A 25,764-nucleotide genomic window follows, 5' to 3' on the forward strand; every position below is an offset into this window, starting at 1 on the left:
TCTCTCAATTTCTTTTGGAGCTGAGGGTCTTTTTAGGAAGCAGCCTTTCTATCCTCATAGATAGAGGCAAGGTATGCATACATCACACCCTCTCCAGACTCTACTAATAACTTTTGCTATTTGTGGGATTTACTGGGTACGTTTATTGTTGTTGTCGTCTCTCAATTTCTACTAGGTTTTTAGATATTTTATATGTGAAATACATGAAATTTAAAGGCATTTATTATTTTAGAACTTTAATTTTTTTTATCATTAAAATCAGTATAAACATGATATTTATTGATCTTCACACATTAATAACTTTAACATATTTGTCTTCTAGTTATATTTTTCAAAAATAAAATACAAGAAATCTGTATTTGAAAGCACTTGAAAGAAATTAAATTTGTCAAAGGAACTTTAAACCCACATGTGACATTTGATCAATAAAAAAGCAAGTATATTTTAACTTTAGATTGAAAACTTTTACAATTTGCCAACAAAAAAGCCAGATACCAAGGAAAAGAAAGCTTTCACTTTCTCATATAGGCCACCAAAACCATTCGAAAACAGCCAAAAGAGTAAACTACGGTTTTCGTTCATGTGTTTTGTCCAAATATGCGGTTTTAGTCTGATAGTTTTAAATTTGCGATTTTCGTCCTTGTGGTTTTATTTCACTTGCAATTAAACCCGACCTCACTAACCCCGTTAAGTACCCATCGGCATGAGAGGCACGCTGATAGGTTTCACGATCAGACTTAACGAGGTAAGTGGAGTCGGGTTTAATTGAAAGTGAAACGAAACCATATGGACAAAAGCCACAGATTTGAAACTATTGGACTAAAAACCTCAGATTTGGATAAACCACATGGACGAAAACCACATTTCACTCGAGCCAAAAAAAAATTAATAATAATAATAATAATAACAAAGGAATCATGCCTTCATAGATGAAAAGTAACACAATATACCATATTATTATTACTGCCTGCATTTTCCTCCAAAGAACAACATATACAAAGTACCAAAACATAAAACAAGCAAACAAAAAAAAAACTCTTAGCACCCTTCCATCACCAGTGAAGAGAATTACAAATTTCATGTTCCACCAATTAATTTAATTATGTGTTTTATATTTATAGAAAATAATCTGGAGTCTTACGAGTGGCATCCGCCTCGATCTGCTTCGGGGCTGGATCGAACTGAAGAAAGTTTTGTTCCATGTTCTCACCGATTTCTAGAATCGCAGCCATATTTCCACACCGATAACAGTAGTTCGGCGCACTGAATACCGTCACCACGTTCTTATCCTGATAATTTAATTAATAATATGTAATCAAATCACAAATTTATGAACTCATTTAGTTATTAATAAATCAAATGTGTGTTAAAATGATTTCTATATAGGTCAAAACAAAAAAGCGGCTGAAAAGGTTGAACTTTGTCCAGACAGCTGTTTTTTGACTTTTTTCAGTCATTATTATTGCATTATTTATATTAAAAAATGGAGAAAAAACTCAAAAAGTGTGCCTATTAAAATCCAATACAGTCTGGGCAGTTTTGAACCCTACTAAAAAACTAGCCTCTTCAACTAGGGTGTAAACAAGACAAGCCGCTCGTGAGCAACTCGAGATCGGCTCGCAAAAAGCTCGAATCAAGCATAACTTAATAGAGCTCGAGCCTAAAAACAAGCTGGTTTCATAAACGAGCCCGAGCTTCACATATCGAGCTCAAGCTAGTTTGCGAGCCTTCACGAGTATTATTTATATGATCTTCATTTAATGTATAATAATTATTATTGTGTATGAAATGATGATAAAATATAAGTGAATAATATATATATATATATATATATATATATATATATATATTATGTTACATACAAAATCTATAATTAAAATAAATATAATAAACAGTTATAAATTTATATAAACTAATTAATAATAAAGGAGTCGAGCCTAAGCCAGACTCGAAATGAAACGAGCTTGAGCTTTAGAAATACAGATGAAACGAGCTAGAGCTTTAAAAATACAGGTCGAGACGAGCCGAACTCAAGCTTTAGAAACAGCTTGAAACAACCCAAGCTCGAGCTTTAGAAACAGACCTCGAAACAAGCTCGATCCGAACTCGAACTCGAGCCAAATGAAGCTCGGGTTCGGCTCGTTCACACCCCTAGTTTCAATCTAAACCTGTATTGACTTGTTTTTGTAATAATAACCAATGCAGTTAAAAGTGGTTTGCGGGTCAATAAATCCGATCACAGCCCAGCCCGTTTAGACAACCTACTAAAAGATTTTCAGTTCCAACCTGAACATGCTGATCCTTTACCTAACCCACCCATGTCCCCCCTTTAATAAAAAAGGTAGTCATATAATGTGAATGACACAATAAAAAGTATGGATAGTAATTATATATATATATATATATATAAAGTTTTAAGATTACAGAATGATTTTTTTTAAATTATTAACCATTATAGAGGATCACAAACCTGGCACCAATTGAAACCTTCCATGACAAGCTGGTGGGCCCTTGAGATGAGAGTGAGTCCATTGGTGTGGTTGAACTGGCCTGCAATATCTTGGCCAAACGTATAGCCGGCCCCACGAGGGGAAATTCCCCACCCGCACCTGTCATCTGGGTCGGACCATAACAGGTCACACATAGGTCCTTCATGTGGGACCTATAAAATCACCGACCAAAACCATTGCTAAATCAGATAGCAGTTTGTGCAGTATTTTGGTAGGAAGTCATCAGAGGGGTATTTTAATGCATTCAAACTCTACTCTTATTCGCCCTGCTTGCGGTGCGTGCATATAATGTATATATGTGTGAACCCTCGGGTGGGCAAAAGTAAAATTGCACTAATTTTGACGTTATTTTACTAATCTCGTGAAAATAACGTTAAAAGTGGCGGAAGGTTAATCAGGCATCATGTGGTGGCGTTGATAGCCGAAAGACAAGGGCACATGCACCGATCAGCCGGTGTCCCAATGATTGAGTGCTATGTGCCTTATGTCCAAGGCTTGATGCAAAACTACTATCGAGCCGGGGGTCTCACCGGAAGCAGCCTCTCTATCCCTATGGGATAGAGGTAAGGCTGTCTACATCTTACCCTCCTCAGACCCTACCATAGCATTGCTATTGGTGGGATATACTGAGTACGATGATGATGATGATGAAACTCTACTCTTAAATCACTTTATTAAAATAGTTACATTATTATTTTAACAAAGTGTAAATATTCATGTACCTCCTGAATGCGGTCCAAGGAACGAATATTGTCTAGTGTGTCCAAAGAAGGCGAAAGTCCTCCATGCAAGCAAAACATCTATGACATATCAAAAGGTTAATTACAATATTATTATGTATGTATGGCATTGATTTGTGATTTATGCATGGATCTAACCTGACTCTCAATAATTGCTGTAAGAGGAAGGTAATCAAAAAAATCAGTGAAATATTTCCAAACGTTTGCATTCCCGTACTTTCTCAAGCATTCATCATAGAAACCGTACCTGAATTAAAGATAAAAGGTTGTCGATAAAAAGAAAATGAGAAAAGGTGAAGACTGAAGAATAATATGAAAAATGTGAATCCTCAAAAAAGCATATAAAAATGAGTATCAAGTCAGCTCTAGCCTAAAAAGGCGGCGTCTTTTGTTTATTCCAGGTTTTGTGGCGTTATATAATAAAACCGTACACCTTTCTTATTCATTTATTGTGCAAAAAGTCGCGGACATACACACACGTCATCTCATAACTATTATTTCAACCATATCAGAAAGCAATTAGTGCGGTCGTTTGATACTAATAATAATAAAACCGTACGCTTTTCTTGTTATGTAAAAATTCGTAGACACACACACACACGTCATCTCACAACTAATATTCCAACCATATCAGAAAGCAATTAGTGCCGTCGTTTGACACTAATAAAACCGCACACTTTTCTTATTATGCAAAAACTTGTAGAGAGACACACAATTCTCTTATTATGCAAAAACTCGTAGACACGCACACGTCATCTCACAACTACTATTCCAACCATATCGGAAAGCATCTCTTATTATGCAAAAACTCGTAGACACACACACACACGTCATCTCACAACTACTTTTCCAATCATATCGGAAAGCAATTAGTGTGGTTGTTTGACACCTATTATGTACTACTATACTATTTTTACCTTGAAAATTTTTACAACTGTTGGACTTCCTTCACAAAAGATAGGAGTCACATCCACTGATCCACATACAACAAAACTAGTGCAATTCCTAACCTTTCTTGGTTGGCGATTTTTTGAAACATATAGAAAAATAAAATCAATACGGTAATGAAATCGTTCTGTCACAAGTGATGGATTGTCTTATTTTCGATTTGCGTTTTCTTTCTCTACATCGATGTCAAAAAAAACTTTCAGAACTATGGTTAAGTAGGAAACAAAATAACATATAGGCCTATGCGTAATGCCACCTTCCATTCATCCATGATACTGTGAGGAGGTCGCCCCTCTCCTAAATTTCATGGATGGATGCCAAGTGGTGTCAGTCCTATCTTCAGGTCTATCATTTAGGCCAATGTATCATGTTCTATTGGTGATATCAAATTAAATCTATGTAACTCTAATGGACAAAAGATCTTACACTTGAGTAATTTGTCTGCTCTCATGATTTCCTCTAAGAATTGTAAGTCTGTCTCTATAACGAACTTTAAGAGCCACTAAGAGTGAGACGGTCTCCACTGAATAATACCCACGATCTGCAGTAACAATAACGATTAGATCATTAGAACAATACTACACAAGCAATTCAACCGTTCACACTTGACAGAAAGCAATGAACCAATTTGACGTGTCACGCATGCATTATTAAATACCAGTTAACTACTGAAAATTCAATAAACAATTTCCATTGCAAGTCCAGGATCACCTTCCAGAAAAGTAAGCAATCAGCATATTAATTTTCACAAGTTATCATTCCTAATCTTCTTCTATCACCTAGATTTCTGCATCTAATTCAGAAGTGTCAAAAGGGTTATAACTATAAGTGTTCAAATACTCTATGTAATCAATCGCATCCTAAATTTGAGTAAAGTAAGCTACAAGCAGGTGATATGGCAATCCTTAGAAGATACTACAACACATTTGCAGTTCCAACTTCCAATTTAGTTAACACCTTCAAAATTCCATCAATATTTACACTTCGCATACCCATATCCAAATTTTAACACCAATCACATATTCAATTGAACAACTAACATACGTATGAAAAACTGAATTAAATAACAAATAAGTTGAGCTCGAGCCTGAAAAAACGACTCACAAGCTGAGCTCAAGCTTTAGAAAAAAAAAGCTCGAAATGAACCGAGCTCGAGCTCAAGCTCTCATAAATCAAAACGAGCAAAACTAATGCCTAGTCAAGCTCGGGCTCAACTTGTTTACACCCCTAAGCTTGAATCGAGGCGTGCTTAACCGAACTCGAGCCTAAAATCAAGCTTGAGCCCAAGCCTGAAAAAACGACTCACAAGCTGAGCTCAAGCTTTAGAAAAAAAAGCTCGAAATGAACCGAGCTCGAGCTCGAGCTCTCATAAATCAAAACGAGCCGAACTAATGCCTAGTCAAGCTCGGGCTCAACTTGTTTACACCCCTAAGCTCGAATCGAGGTGTGCTTAACCGAACTCGACCCTAAATTCAAGCTTGAGCCCGAGCTTCACTATCGAGTTCAAGTTGGCTCGTGTGCCTATACGAGTACATTATCAAAGATATTAACAACTCATTTGCAGTTCCAATTCAGTTTATACCTTCATATTTCCATCAATATCTACAGTTTGCATACACTAACCATAAACTCAATCAAATAACAACTAGCATACATACGAAAATTTCACAATTACAAAATTTCACAATAAGCAACTAACTCACCAACATAATCTCCCATAAACAGATAATTCGTATCCGGCATACTCCCACCGATCCGAAACAGCTCAATAAGATCATAAAACTGCCCATGAATATCACCACAAACCGTCACCGGACACTTCACCGGCTGAACATTAGACTCCTCCACAAGTATACCCCTCGCCTGATCACAAAGCGCCTTCACCTCCGATTCACTCAACGCCTTACACTCCATCAACTGCTCTATCCACCTATCTATTTCCGACGCCATTTCCAACAAATTCAACCGAAATACATAAACAGCTAGGGCTTGATTATTCAATATGACGTCATCATCATTCAAAAATCAAATTATCACAAATTCGACTACACGAAACTCAATTCTAACCGAAACATAGAGCTAGGGTTTGGTATGACGTCATCATCATTCGGAATATAACAAATTCGTAGATCGGATTATAAAAACTATTAAATTCCTGAATTAAAAGCGGATTTGAACAAATTCAAACCGGATTAAAGAGCTAGGGTTTGATTATGTGATGTGACGTCATCATCATTCAAACTATTAAAAATATTACAAATTCGTAATATTACAAAACTCCGATCGGATTACAAAACTGAATTTGTAACAAATTTAACGGAATATAACGGAATTTGAACGAGTTTTGTGAGAGGTAACGGAAGGATAACGGAATTAGTTATTGTGTGTGTGTGTATGTATATATATATATGTATGTGTGTGTATGTATATGTAGGAGCGTTAAGAAGAAGAAAAGAAGAAATGAAACTGAAACTCTCAAATCACAAGAGAGTCTCTCTACCGATAATTTCCGGTCAAGATTAGTATTATTATTGTTTAAGACGCCACGTGGCGATTGTTTTTGTAAGTTGCTAGCGTGCGCCTTGCCGGCGTAGAATAGTGATGTAGATTTTTTTTTACTTATTTTAATTAATGCTTCTGACTCCATGGATAACAATCACTAATGCCTAAGTTCAAGCGTTGAGAGGTTGAGATGGAATCACAGGCATTTGTTATTAGTCTGGTGTAACCTTACCGAATTTGGCTTGTGAGGTTGTTCTCTATGGGGGGGGGGGGGGGCATCGAAGCCCCTCCACAGTGCCACGTCATCGACATGTAAAAAATAAGGCTTCGAAGCCGTTCTTCATAACGCCCCGTTATGATTTAAAACCCCTTAGGCGCCCCAATATATATACATATGTATGTGTGTGTGTGAGAGAGATGAAGAGAGAAAGAGAGGGCCCACCTTTTACCCTCTTCCATGCCGGTCGTTCCAAAGGTTGCCCCCACCTACCGCGCCCTATGCGCCCCCTTCTCCGTGTTCCATAGCATGGAGTCTAAATGGTGCAACCGATTGTTTTGCTATGTTCAAATGACAAATCGTTTGCCCAAATAACCAGGCCGAAATGTACCGACACTTGCCCGACATCTGGTTCAACGGGTATTACTAGTCGATATAAACCGGTTTATGAAACATTGGTTTGACCCTGACGCTCTAGACATTTGAACCCAAGGCCTCCCAGAAAGAAAACAACAAATCTTTAAAGCGAAATATGTGAGTATGTGACCACTAGAGATAGATGACGAATAGTGATATAGATGTTTTTTTTTTTTTTTTTTTTCAGATTATGAATTTTATAATTTAGTTTTCTACTTTACAAATGAGTGTATTTTGAGAGAAAAATTATGTTGTTTTGTAAAGTTATTCTTTAAATGCTACAAATAAATGGAGACAACTCATAACGAAATTATAAATGGTAAAAACCGCCAAACCGGTGGTTATGAGCTTGAAGATTGGTTAGTTATTTTGATTTGTACAACTTTATTAGTCTCCTTTTTTTTATCTGTACTTCCCATGATAGCATATTTTGAACTTAAACTATGTTAGGCGGTCGATTATTGTTAGTTTTGTGCTTCAATTTTGAAGAATTGTAATCAAGACCTTGTGAGGCTCTCTTCATATAGCCGACTTTTGCCTAGAACCATTTGGTTCTAGGCCTTTGAAAGTTTGAATAACTCAATATTCTTAAGCCATTTGATTTGACATCACACGACACGTATGATGTGCATGCTATTTGTTAGATATAGCAAACCCATAGCAATATCATTTGGACTAATGCAAGCTTATATTATGATAAATATGAAAGATGAATATTAAATATTTCAAACTCTAACCTGATCATATGTTCATAAAAGTCATAAGAAGATACTTATGGTCATTTATGAATCAAAACATATCTCTTCATGTGATAATGTAGTAAATTCAAATACTTAAAACGGTTGAATCAAAACGATACGAAATCACTAACAAAATCACGGGTCAAAATATAGAATCCTTAAACTCCTCAAAGACGAAAACTGGTTTTCTTAAAACTACATGTATGTATTTTGTGTTCATGTGCGAGTTACTACTGTCGGCTATTTTGAGGTTTCTTGTCTTTTGGTTTCATGCTAGCTCTTCTAACAACATCCCAAGCCTTTTGGGGTGCAACCACTCCTTGTTGTGTAGCGAAAAACGACTCGTATCCTGGTGAGTCAAATGCAAAGCCCGTGTGCTTTGAATTTTCTTTTGGGAGCATAGCAAATGCGTACCTTACTTCGTCTTCCGGGCTTAACTGGGTGCCTATATCGAGCAATCCTACACCGACTGCGTCGGATTCGTGCCTGTGGACTTCCTGAACGATCTGAAAATCGTTCGGGAATAACCATCTCTGAAACCTGAATGCATATAGAAAAAGTTAAATAAAAACGGGTCTAAACTCAAAAGTCATTAAAAAGTGAAATGGAGAAAAATAAATGCTGGCGGGTCAACCCAGCTTGGCCCGTTTGACTCATTACTAGTTTTACTACTAGCCTGCCGGACCCACTAATGCTTATTGATGAAGGTCAAACATGAAAACGGGTCAAATGGGTATACGGGTCAAAAGGCGGCAAAACATATGAAAATGGGGGAAAGAAAAATGCTGGCGGGTCCACCCAGCTTGACGGCCCATTTGACTCACTACTACTAGTACTAACCTGTCAGGCTCACTACTAATGCTTAGGCCTGTAAACGAACCGATACCGTTCAGCAGGAAGTTCGTTTATTTAATAAACGAACGAACATGAACAAAAAATTTGTGTTCATTTAATTAAACGAACGAACATGAACGCATGCTTCGTTCGTTCATTTATGTTCGTGAACGTTCGTTTATGTCCGTTTATTTATGTTTGTTTATGTCCGTTTATTTATGTTCGTTTATGTATTAATAGAAAATAATTAAATATTATCTAGATGACTCATCTACTTAAAGGTTCTATATTTGTTCATTTGTGTTCATTTAAGTGTGTTCATTTAGGTTTGTTTATGTTCATTTACATTTTTTTCATATATGATATATGTTCATTTATCTTTGTTCGTTTATGTTCGTGAACTGTTCGTTTAGATTTTAAACAAACGAACACGAACATGCTCATTTTTTAAATAAACAAACATGAACACGATATCTTTGTTCGATTAAGTGTTCATGTTCGTTTAAAGTTAAATGAACGAACACAAGCGTGCCCTTGTTCGTGTTCGTTCGGTTCGTTTAGAGTAATGCTTATTGATGAAGGTCAAACATGAAAACGGGCCAAAAGTGGTGAAAAGCATATTTGAATGGAGAAAGAATATATGTTGGCGGGTCAACGCAGTTTGGCTCGTTTGACTCATTATTACTAGCCTGCCCGACCCGCCCAATTTTCAGTTATAGAAAATGATGGCTCACCCTTGGTATACGAAATCCAATAAGAGTGCACAAATGGGAACAAGAATGATCATCAGATAGAAGTAGATGGTACTCATTAGCACATAAATGCTGAAAAACGTCCCCTGAAATTAAAAACATAAAATACAGACAAATTAAGACGCATAAAATATTGTTAAAAAATTATACCAGAAATTAAAAAGATGAAAAGAGACATACCTTATTTACAAAAACGATAGCATATACAAAGATGAACACAAACCATAACAGCACACTGCCACCAATGCTAAGAATGTGCCACCTTGTAACGGTGCTACAACACATCAGAAGGCGCAAATTGACTATAATCACAAGACATGTGAATGCCATTGTGCTAACATCCCAGTGGCCCAACATTCGTCCTGATGAGGTTAAACCTGATGTGCTAGAAGCAACCGCGAAATTGTACACGACTATCGATTGGTAAAGCGAAAACAATGCCAAAGTACCAACAATTTTCCAATTGAAGAAAGTATTATTTGCTCCCTCTTTGTATAACTGAGGGTATTTCTTTGAAAGCGCCACACTTACATCCTGCAAATATGGTCAAAGCATACATTTTGACAATTTTGGTCAAACCTACACATTTGTAGAAAATTTAAAATACCAAAATTTCACATTGGTTTTGAACTTTTGATGATGAATGGGTCAACTTTGACCTTTTGAGTTATGAATGGCTCCATTTATGTTGTGTTTAACCGCAAAGGTGTCATATTGAAAAAATACATTGTATTTGGCAATTTAAACTATTAATATTAATATAATAGTGTTTTATCTATAATCATTGTATTTGAAGTTTTCAGTATTAAAAACGGTTACCTTGTCGAGCAGTCCAACGATGACAACCGGCAAGGCAGTGAATATGACATTGTATAGAGACTGGCACCAATCATCATAGAATCTTTGACCAGAATAACCCGTTTGGAAAGTATACCAAAATTGAGTCAACGTGAATGTAAGATTCTTATAAAAGAAGTAGGAAACAACCTACATGGAAAAATCTTCATAAGCAACAATAAGACATGACAAAACAGTTTATTTTCAAAGTAAGGGTTATAAGTAATAAACCTTGCATAATCTAAGATAAGACCATCTTCCATGCACAAGGAGTAAATCTGTTAAAAACTGAAACTGAGCAATTGCAAAATCACTTGCCATCACAGCCTGCATTCCTTCCAAACCACTTATCCCAACACCAATATTTGCTGCTTGAATCATTCCAACGTCATTTGCACCATCTCCAATACTTAGCGTTATCTTATTTGCCCCTTTTCTCACCAATCTTGTCACCTAAAAATAACAAATTTAATAAATATATACAACTTAAGGAATAAAAATAACACCAGAAGAGAATTATTATTACCTGTGCCTTTTGTAAAGGAGAAACACGACAGCAAACAACCGAGCTACAATTCAAGCAAAAACTAAGCAGCATTGACCTCAAACTCGGGTCTAATGCATACATCAAACATTTCCCGTCTATAAGAAAAGCCAGCTTTTGGCCAGATGAGCTGTTAAGGATAGCTTGTGCTTCTTTTTGGCACTTCTGTAACTCGGTTTTGACTGTCTCTTTTATAAACTGAGCTATCTCCACTTGGTCATCCTAGATGAAAAGTTTGAGTTCAGTTCGATAGTCAACATAATAAAACTTTGGTATTAAAAGGTAAGAAAGACTGCTTACTCGGCTTTCAACTTCCCTGATCTCCTGAGTTTCTGAACTTATGATAAACTGTTTCATGTCATTATTGATCAACTTGCAAGCTATAGGACAATTTGGAAATACATACACTAATAAGATTTTTGTAATGTATATAAAATCATAAGGTATATAAATAATAACGTACCGTAAGCTATATTTATTGCTGTTTCCAGTTTGTCTCCTGTAAGCACCCATATCTTTAACCCAGCTTTAGAAAGAGTTTCAATGCAGGCTGGTACCCCTTCTTGAAGCTTATCTTCTATAGCCGTACATCCAATCAAATTTAGATCAGTTTCGATTAGTTCTGCCACCTGTCATGAGTTTCACATGTGAAATGACGGATTCTAGTCGAATGGATTTAACCCGTTTGAAACAAAACATGAACCATATTGATCCATGCATTCATTCATTAAAACTAATTACCTCATCTAATTTCTTCTCACGGTCTCGTAAACTAGATTTTGCCTGAATGAATTTGTCATTCCAGCTTTCATACGAGTCAGGACTTAAATCTTTATAAGCCAAACAAAGAGTTCTCAATCCCGCTTCTCCATATTGTTCCATATGCACCCTAGTAATTTTCTTTATTTCATCATTCCCAGCACCTAATCTTTCATAAATTACAGTATCAGCCCCCTGTAATCAACAGTTAATCTGCATTAGTGTCAGTTTACAGCTCAAGTTGCAGAAATAGTTATGGTCGGAGTACATCTTACTTTGCAGTACAATACAAGTCTTCCATCATTGTAACGACATACAACAGACTGTCGTTTTCTAGTACTATAAAAGACAATAAAATAATTATTAGTACACACAATCAAAATTTGAAAGTATAAAAATTTACACCACAATAGTACTTATACCTGTTAAATTCAAGGACATTAAGGATTTCATACGTACCATCTTGAACTTTCCCCATTTTCTCAGCATGTGATTCACGGACATATACCATTGTAGGTGTGCGCCTGATATAGTTGAAGTTATACATTATATCAGCAAATTATACATTAATGAAATAAAAAATATACATCCATTTTTATAAGTACCTATAGAAAAAGAAGCCGAAGTTCTTTGCTGCAGTAACTAAAGCAGCCTCATCAGGTGATGCAGCTTGATATTTAATTTTATCCGGTGTCTCTTCAACTTCAGGGAGTACAGTATGACATATAGCAAGGCATCTGAAAAATTCCTAATATAAGCAAGAAAAATGATCTTAATGAATGGAAATTTTACCAAAATAAAAATTACAAACTAAACTTTCTTATGAACGTAAATTACCTTGCACATGTCGGCATTAGGTTCATTCCGCCATGCACCAAACATAAGCCTAACATCATCAAAATTGAAACCCTTATCACGTGATTTGGATGACGATTTCTGTACCTGAGACTTTTTTACAAAAGAAACCTTACTTTTTTTCATGACTGTTTTACAAAGAATCCAAGTTAGGAAATTGATGTACCTCCTCTATGTTTGCTACTCCTAATTCTATTTCAGTAACACCAGTTCCATATGTCTCTCCACCGATAGAGCATTTAAAGAACTCCATTAAGTTTCTGGTTAAAGTGCCTGTTTTATCAGAGAATATGTACTCCACCTACCACACAAAACCCTCTCATGTATTAGTCCCACAGTATTTTTTTTTTTTGGGTATACTTTTGAATGTAAAAAGTACCTGCCCAAGTTCTTCATTTAGATTCGATGTTCGTGCCAATGCAGGAGTGTTAGTTTCAGAATGGTACATACGCAAGTCATTATTAATGAACTGAGCTGACTGAATAAACTTGATCATCTGAAAGACGAAAACTATAACAAGAATTAGTTCAACTAAAAGATTAACTAACTTGAAAAATTCATTAACCTACCTCAATAGAAACATAAAGAGAAATTGGAATAATTGGTGAATACAGAGTAATCAGGGTAAAGATGCTTAGAACAAAGACCTGAAAACAAACTAAGATAATCAATAACATTAATGGCAAAAATAAAAGAGAAATTTGCAAGTGAAAAGATACCAAAGGTCTGTTTCCCGGATTAAACTGTTCAGACTCTTCATTATCCCCAAGCTGTAAGTAGTAATACCTCTCATTCACAAATACGGCACTGTAAAAGTTTTAAAAGAAATAAATATCCTATGACAAATATTTAATTATGAGCATGATAATCTTGTACCTGCCTATAGATCCAATGAGACACAATAAAAGAAGAACACCAAAAAGAGTAGCTATTACTTTGTCGAGTTTCTTCTCAAGTGTACTCCTTTTTGAAGGGACATTCATGGCATTCATCATTACCTGTATTTCAGTACGTGTAAGTGTAAAAAAGAATAACTTTCTGTACAATAGTATTGGCACAAAATACCTTAGTTTCATGTCCAGTAAACACTACTGCCCCAACGATATAACCTGTATTACGTAGATTGCATCCCTGAAAGGCATGTACATCAAACAAGTGATCATATGTTATACAAGAAACAATAATCAAAACGGAAGAATCATATCTTACTCGTAACAGAATTTGATTTGGACCAAGGGGTAACGTTTGGCTTTGAGTTATCAAATTACCAGTGAAGGTATAAAGTGAATTATTTGGTTGTTCGCACTGGATTTCTCCTGAAAATGTATAAAAAAATGTAACATGTAAACTTCTACTTATTTACTGTATTGTAAATAATAATTTATCAGCCTTTACGATTTAACCTTTAAATTCTGAGGCTCTCTCAGGGGTTATATAGTCCCACGTCTTCTCCAAAGCTTTCCTGATTTTAAGATTTGTTTCGCCATCCAGGTTTGCAGTCTGTAAACCATAAAGCAGAACAAAAGATGCAAAACAATTATATGAATCGAATACAGATTTCTTTTTAACTTTTACAGGGTGCATTAGGTCAAAGCTATAACTTTTGAGTAAAACAAACCTCAGTGTAGCAAACACCATCCGGGTTTGTAGTTGCAAGGAATACTAGATCTGCTGGAAAAAACCCATCTTGCTTCACCTACAACCAGATGAACATCAAAATTTGCATGACTTCAATAAACTCAATAATAACCTAGCAAGTCATTTGATGATACGTAAATGGAGTAAGATTTATGTCATTTTTGTAAGGAAATCATGAACAGCACAGAAAATTTTCTAGTTTATATTCAAAGATGCACATAAAGTCAGAGAACTTTAAACCATGAATGATTATCCTCAAATGAAGTCAAAATAAGATTTCCAAATTATAGAGGCATAGAATTCACCCTTAATGGTTTTAAGATAATCATAAAAATGAAAAAGAAAAAGAATTTGCATGGTACTTACTCTAATAATATCCCCAACCTGCAGTGTCTTCCAGGGTACAGATTCCCACCTTTGGTTTCGCAGCAAGTCAACAGGAGAATTATTTATCGTCATATCATTTTGAAGGCGTTTCTGTTAACAATATAGATTAACTAAAAGTCAATAAAACACATTTTATAGCAGCAAATATAAACAAGTAAAATAATGCCTACCCAATCTTCAAATGCCTCCTTGACAAGAGAGACGAAAAGCACAATACTTAATGGGACTACATTTGTAATTGGACTAACAGGACTGCACAAGAAAAGAACAATGTTAAGAGTCAATAATAACATCATTTTACATTCATATATAAATATGTACACACATGCATACACGCATAGCGCCCTGCTTGCGGTCCGTGCATATGAGGTATATGTGAACCCTCGGATGGGCAAAAGTGAAATTGCACTAATTTTGGCGTTATTTTACTATTCTCGTGAAAATAACGTTAAAAGTGGCGGAAGGTTAATCAGGCATCGTGTGGTGCGTTGATAGTCGAAAGACAAGGGTACATGCACCAATCGGCCAGGGTGCCGATGATTGAGTGTTATGTGTCTTAGTCCAAGGCTTGATGCGAAACTACTATCGAGCCGGGGTTCTCACCGGAAGCAGCCTCTCTATTCCTACGGGATAGAAGGTAAGGCTGTCTACATCATATCCTCCTCAGACCCTACTATAGCTTTGCTATTGGTGGGATATACTGAGTACGATGATGATGATGATGATGATGCATGCACGCATACATGACAAACTTAAGAGACTTTGGGAAAAAGAAGTGTCCATTGAATAGTTTACAAGAGATTTATACAAGGGTAGAGCCAAACTATGAAATCTTTCAAGTAAATATTTTGTATACAACCTTTTACAGCTATGCATTACACTAATCTAGGAGTACAAACTTTACAATCAATATTAATTATAATATATGTATTGTTTGATGATCTAGTTTGGTGCTTAAAATCTCGGGGAGATTGACTTGCTCATAAAATCAATTCAACTGATATATTTGAAATATATAAATATATATGTATGTATGCATGCATGCATGCATGTATGTATGTAGGTAATGATGCCATACTCATAACCCAGATTATAGAAATCATATGCTAAAAAATAGCACATTAGTTGTTTAGTCACCCATGTCATATTTCTCTAATGGGCATTAAATGATAGTCGCATGAGAAAGTTTGTATTCCTCGTTTAATCATCAAATATATTATATTATAATAATACAAAAGGGTTTCCTAATCTTGAGAAATCAAACCTGACAGGTGTAAATGATAAGCATGAGACGGTAAGAAAGTAAAGGTTAGCCACCCGCCTGAACTGTCGAGTCAAAAACAAGAATAATATGTCAGTATCTTGTATCCAAGATACAAGGTTGAGATAAATGGATGATCAATTAGCTTCAATGATGTCAGATTAACAAAGTCATAAAGTAAACATGAATGAGCCTTAATGCTTTTCATGTGTGTACGTAGAGTTGTAGACATCAATGAGAGTTTGGAACACCAAATGTGAGACCATTTATATTGTTTTTCATGTGTGTAGTTTTATCAAATTATAAATAGCAAGTTAAAGGTTGACAAAGGACTATTTTGAACTTAACTAATATCATCTTCGTAAGCCAAACTAAATGTTACTCAAGGTATCCCACTTTAAGTGTGAACTTTCACCTTTGAATTTGCAACATAAGAAAATTAGTTATTTACAACAAATGAAAATAAACAAATCATATCATTTTGAATGTTGAAAAGTTGTCTCTCAGTTTATAATTTCAACCAACGCCAACCTTTATTATCCTCTGAAACATGTTGTATATTGTTATACATTTGCATAAACAAAATGAATATGGATATTGGATATGATGAGGGGTCAGGTTTTAGACATTACCATCTTGCAACAAAAATGCAAGCAACGAAGCAGATAGCACTGAATCATTAAGAATCTTAAAGAGTGCTGAAAACGGTTATTATCGTGTGATTTACCTGTTCATAAAGCCCCTTTGGCAAAAATGTAAAAAGGTTGTACTTCGTTGTCGATACTGAATTTCCCTGATCACACCAAACAAAAAAAACCATCACTATGCAGCTTACCTATCAATAGCAATTGCATTAAAGAAAGATGAACTTAAATGTAATGAAACAATTTGTGTTTATATGGGACTCACATTTTCTGTGTCTGGAGAGTATACCACTCTTTATGCCATAATGAATCAACAATCGCATATTGTTGAATGAAACTTAAGGCATTACACTTTTGTGAGTTTGACTAACTATCAGAAAATCTTTAAGAACACAAAGGTAATACCTTCTAATATTGCTCTAAACACTATATTTACAGTTAACAAAATCAAGAAAAATTTATCTTATAAACCATGATTGTCAAGCAATCCATAACTAAAAGACAGTTACTTTTCCCAAACAAATTCTACCTAAGAAGTCATCGATCATACGCAACCCTAGACCTCACACCTGCTGTTATATGTACTAGCATCCAAATAGAATTTGAATTAGCAACTTTGTAAATATCATACACAACCCTATACCTCACACCAAATGCTAATTAGTATAACAATGCATCATATATCTACGGTTATAATATCAGTTTATCGAAGATCATAAAGTTCTCAGGTGAATACTGTAAATGACACATTTGATTAGTTTCATCACTTCATGTTAATAAGATGGTTATATTGATAGAAATGAAAAAAAAGGTTTAAGAACTAGGTTAAGGTCATCGGAGACGAATCATGTTCATAAATCACAATTCAAGCGCGAATTCTATAACAACATGATAAACTGTAGAATTCAGTTATTTCAAATCAACTGCACAATAGAGCACATAAACATTTTTTCGGTACGTAATATGAGCTGTAAACACACCAGATATTTGGCTAATTATTATAACAATACATCAAATATCTACTAGAAAATATGTCACAACCATACACAAGAAATATAACCACTTATAACTAATATCAGTTTATCGAAGATCATAAGCTTCGCAAGTGAATACTGTAAATGACACATTTGATTAGCTTCATGTTAAGGAGAAAGGTTTAAGAACTAGGTCCGTTAAGGTCACGTATCGGAGATGAATCGTGTTCATAAATCACACTTCTAGCGCCAATTCCATAACAACACGATAACATAAACTGTATAATTCAGGTATTTCAAATCAATTGCACAATTGAGCACATAAACATTTGTAACAATGCATCAAATATCTACTAGAAAATATGTCACAATCATAAACAAGCAATAACACTTATAATATCAGCTTAAACTGTAAATGACACATTTCATTAACTTCATGTTAGTTAAGGTCATGTATCGGAGATAACTCCTGTACATGAATTCATAACTCAAGCGCCAATTCCATAACAACACGATAACATAAACTGTATAATTCAATTGATTCAAATTAATTCCACAACTGAGCACATAAACATTTGTTAATTAGCACATAATGTATATAAACAATGATAAACAAGCAATATAAGCTGTTATAATATCAGTTTATCGAACATCATAAGCTTCTATTTGATTAGCTGCATGTTAACAACTGGGTTAAGGTCACATATTAGAGATAAATCCTGTACATAAAATCATAATTCTAGCGCCAATTCTATAACAACACGATAACATAAATTGAATAATTCAGTTATTTCAAATTAACTGCATATTTGAGCACATAAACATATGTTAATTAGTACATAATCTATATAAACAAGCAATATAAACACTTATAATATCAGTTTATCGAATATCATCAACTTCTATTTGATTGGCTGCATGCTAAGAACTAGCTTAAGGTAACGTATCGGAGATAAATCCTGTACGTAAATTCATAACTCAAGCGCCAATTCCATAACAACATAATACTGTATAATTCAGCTATTTCAAACTAATTACACAATTGAGCACATAAGCATACGTTCATTACGTAATATAAACTGTAGATATTTGGCTAACAAGTATAACAATGCATCAAATATCTATAGAAAATATGTCACACAGTCACAGTCGTAAGCAAGCAATATAAACAGTTATAATATTCACAATTAAAGCGCCAATTCTATATATTCTATAACAACACCTATATATATAAATCAATTGCACAACTGAGCACATAAGCATGTGTTAATTAGTACCTAATGGATATAAACAAGCAATATAAACACTTATAATATCAGCTTACACCGTAAATAGCACATTTCATTAGCTTCGTGTTAAGAACTAGCTTAAGGTCACATCATTAATCATGATTCAAGCGCTAATATTATAACATAAACTATAGAATTCACTAAATAGGTTAATAATAATATATATAAACACACCAGATATTTGGCTAAATAGTTAGACTCCTGATCGTTACAAAACACGGTGCGATGACGTGGCGCTTGAGGCTGAACACGTCCGATTTGCGTCACGCCTGACGACGAACCACTATCCACAGCCGTATGCAAGCCACCGGTGCTCCGTGACCTAGACGTCGTCGTTTTTCGTTCCGACATCGCGTTTTTCCGATTTCGAACGGTTCAATCAGCCGGAAAATCGTACGGAAACCTTACGATTACGAAGAAGATGAATCACACGGTGTGGATTTGGAAGCCGGTGGATAAATGCAGTTGAATTGGTGAAGAATGAAGAAACGTAACGACTTACGCTAACGGTTTTGAATTCGCCTGTTTTGCGTTTGGCTTTGAACGGAAATGGTGAATATGAGCAGCGCGTGGGAAAGGAGAAGTGGTGCACGCGCTTGAATGTAAGAGGTTTGTTTGTTATTTGGTTATTAACTTATTATTACGAAATGAGTGATGAAAGTAAAACAAGGATTTTCGGCCCGTGTTTCGTGACAAATTAAAAAGAGGGGGGAAATAAAACCGAAATAAACCGAGGAGGCGAGGAATATATGTAGACGTCAGCACGTCGCGTTTAATACGAACCTTTTTTTTCTTATGTAGGTGCGAAAGCTGTGTAAGGGTGGTTAGGGTGGAGCTCGGTTTCAATCAGGTAGCCGTCACCATTACCATATACATAGGATATCACTCGGCGTTCTGTAATACCCCCTGATCAATCGGTTTCATCATTTTGAGGAAGGCCCGGAAAACGCAAATCACTTGCTTCTCTCGTGTCAAAAGGCCGATAGCGTTTGGCAATGTATTGGCTCTTGGTGCAAGATCCCTCCCATTTTCGCATTCGTGGTTCGTGATCTTCTTATAATTCATAAAACAGCTCCTCTTTGCAACAAAAAGAAAAATGTTCTACAAGGTATTATTATGACTATATGTTGGGGCATATGGAAAGCAAGGAACCAAACTATATTTGAAAATAAGGAGAGCTTAGTTGATAAAGTGATTGATGACGTTAAATCTTTGGCGTTTCTTTGGATAAAGAACAGATCGTCGTTTAAAAACTTATCTTTGAGATAATGGTATAATTTTTCTTTCTAGGTGTTTCATTTTGTTGTATTGTATTGTCGGCCTTAGCTTCTTGCTAGTTTGGCTTGTTTAATGAAAGTTGTCGTTCGAAAAAAAAAATCGCATTCTTTCTTTATTTTTTAATTTTATTTTTCATTTCTTTACTATTTTCTATAACCCCTAATAAATATCCGTACACTATCTATTTTTTAGATGACACTCGCTTATTGGTTGATCATTTTTATAATTCTTCATAAATCGCAATCCACCTCTTATACCCAAGTTGTACACATTGTTTGTCACGTATAGTAGAAGTTTTAAAGAGAATAAAGTAAACGTTAATACAATCGACTTATTTATCGCAACTAAAGTAAAATATACTAGTGTTTATTATGGTTGTGTTCTAGAGTATTTTAAAAAAAGAGAAATGAAATGAAATGAAACAGTAAAAGATTTGTGTTCTCTGGTTTCAAAAGAAATATTCTTAGGTAAATTTTCTTATAATTTCATTTAAATCTCTCAAAACATAAAATTACATTATATATTTTATTTCGTCTTTGTTTTTCTCTCATAAATTTCATTTACCTTTTTTTCTTTCATTTATTTTATTAAAATTATTTATTAACTTTGGGGATTATGCTATCATAGTTCCTACTTAAAATTGATTTTGTATAATTTTTATTTTGGTTGAATGCGATAGTTCTAGGCGTTGCTTTGGATGGTTCTAGAAGAACTCTTCCTGTTGAAGAGAGAATGGATATCTCATTAGAGAAGGATAAGAGCAGAGGTGTAAAAAAAACCGGTTTGGGATCGGTTTTAGGCAAACCGAACCGAATCGGTTTGGGTTTAAAACCGGTTCCCAAACCGACCCAAACGTCAGTTTCAAGACTGGTTCCCCTTAAGATCTACCAAATCGGTTTTAAAACTGAACCGGTTTGAGGAAAACAAGTTTAAAACCGGCTAAAACCTGTTAAACCGGTTTATAAACCGAACCAAATCGACGTGACCAGGCCAGCCTATCTTGTGTATAAACCGGTTTATAAACCAAACCAGTTTGAGTCAACCGGTTTGACCAGCCGTCGAACGAACAAGTTCGGTTTATAAACCGGTTCGGTTTGGGTTTAAAACCGGTTTTGTACACCTCTAGATAAGAGAATGAGATTGAGGGAATGGCCTTGGGCTTACAAAATATTTAGGGCCAATTTTGTTTACAATACCTAATCTGTTTAATATTAAGTTTGATATAGGCCCAATTTCTTCACATATGTTTAGTTGTTTACCCATCTTCAATTTTATTTGATTGTTTGAATAAAATACTTGAACTTTGGTTAATGGTTTAAAAATCTAACCAAAGAGCATGTAGCTCAATGGTATCAATGTGTCGAAATGGTTAATGGTGTCCCTTCCTAAGCGTTGAGGATTCAAATTCCACTTTTGGGGGTTCGTGAATTTACTGTTAAAAAAAATTGTTTAAAATTTGACCGTTTAAGAGTTAAAAACTTGTTTAAGTTTCTAATGACAATCGACATTGAATCACAAAATGGAGAGCGATTAATAACAAAATTTGGAAACAACATTGAAATTTCATTTCGGATTAGGCCTCCAAAGGTCGAGCCATTCTGGAGTTCTAGATTTTTACTTCACCTAAGGCCTTCAAAATGTTTGAGCCGCCAAGACATAAATGGGCAACTCTTTAGTAAAACTAGTGTGTATAAAAAATTTAAATGATAATGGTGTTACATTAATCTAGCTTGTTTAGATATTAAAGACTTAGTATTATTTATGACATTATAGTATGTATATTGTTTCAATCACTTATAGTTTGTTTGGAAAAAAAAATTAATGTTGGTGTTATAGTTATCCTTTTCGCTCAAATGATCCTCAAAAAAATGATCCTCCATAATATTATAGAAGAGAGATAACAACTCAACAAAGTACAAAAGTAAAGGTTCAAACAAAACATATATCCTTTTTTCCTTCCTAACACAAATGAAAGAAAAAAAGCCAATGGGTTAAGTTAAGTTGGTTCTGAAAATTTTGCCTTTTCACTAAGCTCTTTGTAGGAGTCCAATAAATTTTGAAGCCTTGCAACAAACTCTATCAATGAAGATGTGAAATTGGTCAAAGACAAAGCTGTTGCGCTTTCATACGTCCTGATCTCTCGTTCGTTAAGAACAACGTCTCCAAGAACTGACAGACGCGAAGGCCATTGCACTTGCTCTTCACAATTCATTCCAAAACAAGATGCGGTAGTATTGTTGATGGACATAGTTTTGACCAAGTGTTGATTCAAGCCGGCATGATGAGATGGTAACTTAAAATGCGACGAAAGCTCATCTAAGCACGGGGTTTCCTCCTCTTTTATTTCATGAAGATGATCGACGTCCTCAAAATCTTTGGGTCGTCTTGAAGCTGACCATTTCTCAGATTTCACAAGATGGTATGATTTTTTATCGATCAACATTTGCAAGTCCTCTGCGGCCTCGTGCACCTTGTCAAGCATCTCAAACCCCGGGCTTAATTTTTCTAGCTTCTCGAGCTTGTTTCCTAGCTCACGCAATACTTTTGCACCTTCCATCCCAACTTGTTGAATCTCGTTTCGAAACATCATTCGTAGTTCAGGTGCTGCTTGTATCTCTGAAAGTATGCACCCATGCATTGCCATAACCATAAAAGCACAATGTCTTAATGCACCACTAACTTTCAAAAATTGGCTCCATGGATATCTCCACATTTTGTAAGGTCCATGTGGTGGTTCCCAATTTGCAAACCCTAACTGCATGCATGCATGCATAAATCAAATTCCCTTTTTAATTAAGGGAAAATTATTAAAATATGCATGTTTGAACAAAAATTCTCAAACAGGCTGGAAGTAAAAAGAAAAAGTAAAAAGTAAAAACCAACCAAAACTGGCAAAACCAATAAAGCAATGACACATAACGCTCTGGTGCTAGTCCCCACTAGATACCAGTAGCCTAGATGGATTTTCATACAAAAAATGAGTTGGCAACACGTACTATAGCACATTTGTCTCACTTGGGCTAAGGATGGTGCTAAACGTGCATAAACGGGTTGCACAAGTGCCTTGTCTGTCAAGGTTCAAACCTTTCTTATCTGGACAGACAAGGCTAGGGAGGTGTTGTTTGTGGCAGTTCATGTTGGGCATCTCGGGAGCCTTGGTAGACAAGTCACTTGTGTAGCCTTTTTATTCATGTTTAGGCACTACCTTAGCCTAAGTGAACCAAATGTCATGCTATAGTGTTACCAACACACTTTTGCATAAAATGTCGTCGGGGTTACCTTGATGCCCAAGAGGTCATGTGTTAACATCTAATTTTTTATGCCTATATTGGTTTAGAAATATAATTATTTAATTAATTATTTTTGCTTATTTTGTAAAATTTTGGATCAAGCATGCCTATTTTGGTACTTTTCTCTTTAATTATCTTGAGGACAAGAAATTGAACAACAAATTAAACGGTCGAGTTGATTAGTTACGAGAGCCTCTTCTTGACTTGTAGACTGTACTGCTGCTCTGTATCCAGTATAGAGGGGGTCATCGGTCGCCTGGTATACAAGGATCTTTGAAGGTATCCTTTGATATTCCACGTTTTGCAAGTAACTCCTAACACATTCTAAACAAGAAAAGATAGATATGTTCATTAATTCACTAAAAATTGTATGTAATAATATTAATAGTAGTAATACCTTCCAAGGAAGTAGCAACTCCCCTAAAGTTAGTGACAACTAGTTTGTGTAGATCTTCTCCAGACCATATTGGATAAACACATAGACTTACAACCAAACATATGCCTGCACCGACGAAAACTAAAAGCATTCGGGAAACAGCCGTGTCAAAGAATTCTGAAGTCCCCGACACCATTACTATAGCAAATGTCAACATAAACACCCTGAATCCGTATTCGTACACCCTCATTGATGGATATAGTTTTATGAAGCTGGTAACCGCACCTGTTACATAAAATAAATTAAAAAATGTTATATAATTTGCATAAAATCTCAAATGATATAATTAATTAGTCGACCTGTTATAAAGATGCTGATGAGAACGATACATTCTTGCCCTTTGCCAGCCCACACGGATAGTTGAGCAGTTCCTAATGCGAGTATTGCCGCAGTGGCTGTCCCCAAACCACGTAAAAATCCTTTCACAAGAGTTGCTCCTGTTAAATAAATCTTCCGTTCCTTAATTTCACAAATTTAAATTAGGGAAAATTTCTAAAATAGTCATTTTAGCCAAAGAAATTATTGTATTAATCTTCCAAATGCGCATACAATTTTCCCTTTCAAAACCAATGTAGCCTAAACGTCGAAGGAATGACTCCACTTAGCCGAAACACAATTCAACACCTTCCCAGCCAAATCAGTCCTCTCTAAGCTCATTCGTAGCTTTTTTAGGGCGTGTGTCACAAAATTGTCTAATACATGCCTCTTTCATGCTTTTGCTTGTAGTTCATATGTGACTATGAGAGGCTTTAAGGGTGGGCAATGTAAACGCCTAGTCGGGGCACGTAATTTTTCGGGCACAATTTTTTTTTAATAAAATCCCAATATATATATATTGTTAGAATACATAAACTCTTACAAGTCCACTATTTATCATACCCACACACTTTATAGACCAACTTTTTCAAATTACCCAAAGACTTTTAGGCACGTAAAATATTGAATAAGACCCATTGCTAAAAGAGCTTCACCAATCCTCAGTTAGCTATTAGTCTATTCAGTATGTCATAAACTTATTCTAATACCATGATTTTGCTAGTTTTATGTTTATTGTTATAGCTTTAGTCATCTTTAAAAAAATTAGTTTACATTAATTAGATCGCTAAGGCTTGAGCATACTTTTTATGGCTCAGCCGGGGCACGTGAATTCTCATGGATGCCACTGTATGTGACCGACTTATTTTGGTAATATCTAGTCGTGAAAGTAAAAAATTCTATGGCCATTTTGGATATTCCTTCGATCAAGATGACTATTTTAGAAAATTTCCCTTTATATTAATATTAAAAAGATTAAAAAAAATAAATAATAATAATAATACCTATGCTGAATTCGAATACCACAATGACAGTGAGGACTGCCCAGATGGAATGCTCTCTGATGTAACTAAATGGTTCCTTAAAAAAGATGAGAATAGAAACAAAAGCGAGTGCCAACCCGGATTTACCCGCAAAGATAAACTGTCTGGGATCAGACAGACCATTTTCGTAAACTTTTATGAGGAAGGCTTGAAGATCTTCCCATGCTTTGGTGAGTCGGTCTAGAATGGACGCATCATCAGACACGCTATAATCAGACTCGAATATGTTCTTTCCCTTTCGAGATAACAACAGCCTTTGTTTAGATGCCATTACACTTTGAATTCAGACATGCATTCAGCCATTGTTAGTTTTCATTTTGGTGATCCGATCAAAGAGTGAAATTGCTTGTGGTTGTGGTAGTTTCTCTAGATTACTAAGAATAGTACATGTCATAAAATGTTAATTTTATTAGTAACGTTTTTTATTTAGAGATATCAAATGTTAAAAATTAATTATACGAGTATTTCTGTTATATATAAAGTTATGAAGTATATATTAGAGAAATCACATTTATGGTGTCTGTAAAAGCGTTAAACTGAAACAAATTATATAA

General features: G+C 35.2%; 3 protein-coding genes across 3 annotated transcripts; all 3 read right to left on the reverse strand.

The window, feature by feature from the left end:
• Nucleotides 1-961: 961 nt before the first annotated feature.
• On the reverse strand, nucleotides 962-6,153 carry LOC143540677 (serine/threonine-protein phosphatase PP2A-2 catalytic subunit-like). Its single transcript, XM_077033672.1, has 6 exons — nucleotides 5,902-6,153; nucleotides 4,625-4,739; nucleotides 3,389-3,497; nucleotides 3,233-3,310; nucleotides 2,471-2,662; nucleotides 962-1,289 (listed from the first exon to the last, which is right to left on the reverse strand). The coding sequence occupies exons 1-6, from the start codon at nucleotides 6,146-6,148 to the stop codon at nucleotides 1,116-1,118; spliced, it is 915 nt and encodes a 304-aa protein (XP_076889787.1). The 5' UTR covers nucleotides 6,149-6,153; the 3' UTR covers nucleotides 962-1,115.
• Nucleotides 6,154-8,142: 1,989 nt separating this feature from the next.
• Nucleotides 8,143-19,199, reverse strand: LOC143540655 (phospholipid-transporting ATPase 3-like). Its single transcript, XM_077033652.1, has 27 exons — nucleotides 19,023-19,199; nucleotides 16,669-16,734; nucleotides 15,945-16,006; nucleotides 14,851-14,932; nucleotides 14,660-14,770; nucleotides 14,274-14,351; nucleotides 14,059-14,155; nucleotides 13,865-13,971; nucleotides 13,721-13,786; nucleotides 13,532-13,653; nucleotides 13,375-13,462; nucleotides 13,225-13,302; nucleotides 13,035-13,151; nucleotides 12,822-12,956; nucleotides 12,638-12,742; nucleotides 12,406-12,548; nucleotides 12,223-12,324; nucleotides 12,076-12,139; nucleotides 11,783-11,995; nucleotides 11,505-11,670; nucleotides 11,342-11,421; nucleotides 11,024-11,263; nucleotides 10,729-10,950; nucleotides 10,480-10,647; nucleotides 9,841-10,194; nucleotides 9,643-9,746; nucleotides 8,143-8,614 (listed from the first exon to the last, which is right to left on the reverse strand). Exons 1-27 carry the CDS (start codon nucleotides 19,197-19,199, stop codon nucleotides 8,305-8,307), a joined length of 3,657 nt encoding a protein of 1,218 aa, XP_076889767.1. The 3' UTR covers nucleotides 8,143-8,304.
• A 2,923-nt stretch (nucleotides 19,200-22,122) lies between these two features.
• LOC143540667 (aluminum-activated malate transporter 4-like) lies at nucleotides 22,123-25,481 on the reverse strand. The gene is made up of 5 exons (XM_077033662.1): nucleotides 25,172-25,481; nucleotides 24,152-24,289; nucleotides 23,814-24,077; nucleotides 23,604-23,740; nucleotides 22,123-22,881 (listed from the first exon to the last, which is right to left on the reverse strand). Exons 1-5 carry the CDS (start codon nucleotides 25,479-25,481, stop codon nucleotides 22,123-22,125), a joined length of 1,608 nt encoding a protein of 535 aa, XP_076889777.1.
• Nucleotides 25,482-25,764: the final 283 nt, after the last annotated feature.

Source organism: Bidens hawaiensis, unplaced genomic scaffold (assembly GCF_021521415.1).
Source record: "Bidens hawaiensis isolate Kalapana, Puna unplaced genomic scaffold, B.hawaiensis_p1.1 tig00012287_1, whole genome shotgun sequence".
In the NCBI taxonomy this organism is placed as follows: domain Eukaryota; kingdom Viridiplantae; phylum Streptophyta; class Magnoliopsida; order Asterales; family Asteraceae; genus Bidens; species Bidens hawaiensis.

Excerpts from the sequence above, each read along its gene's own strand:
- LOC143540667 (XM_077033662.1), bottom strand. The coding sequence starts at position 25,481 with ATGGCATCTAAACAAAGGCTGTTGTTATCTCGAAAGGGAAAGAACATA. Across the intron at positions 24,078-24,151 it reads CATCAGCATCTTTATAACAG|GTGCGGTTACCAGCTTCATA; the intron begins GTCGACTAATTA and ends TTTATGTAACAG. Across the intron at positions 22,882-23,603 it reads CAAGTCAAGAAGAGGCTCTC|TTAGGGTTTGCAAATTGGGA; the intron begins GTAACTAATCAA and ends GCATGCATGCAG.
- LOC143540655 (XM_077033652.1), bottom strand. The coding sequence starts at position 19,199 with ATGTCGGAACGAAAAACGACGACGTCTAGGTCACGGAGCACCGGTGGC. Across the intron at positions 16,735-19,022 it reads ACTATTTAGCCAAATATCTG|GGAAATTCAGTATCGACAAC; the intron begins GTGTGTTTATAT and ends TGGTGTGATCAG. Across the intron at positions 14,156-14,273 it reads ATGGTGTTTGCTACACTGAG|ACTGCAAACCTGGATGGCGA; the intron begins GTTTGTTTTACT and ends TATGGTTTACAG.
- LOC143540677 (XM_077033672.1), bottom strand. The coding sequence starts at position 6,148 with ATGGCGTCGGAAATAGATAGGTGGATAGAGCAGTTGATGGAGTGTAAG. Across the intron at positions 2,663-3,232 it reads CCTTGGACCGCATTCAGGAG|GTCCCACATGAAGGACCTAT; the intron begins GTACATGAATAT and ends GTGATTTTATAG. Across the intron at positions 1,290-2,470 it reads AAGGTTTCAATTGGTGCCAG|GATAAGAACGTGGTGACGGT; the intron begins GTTTGTGATCCT and ends TTAAATTATCAG.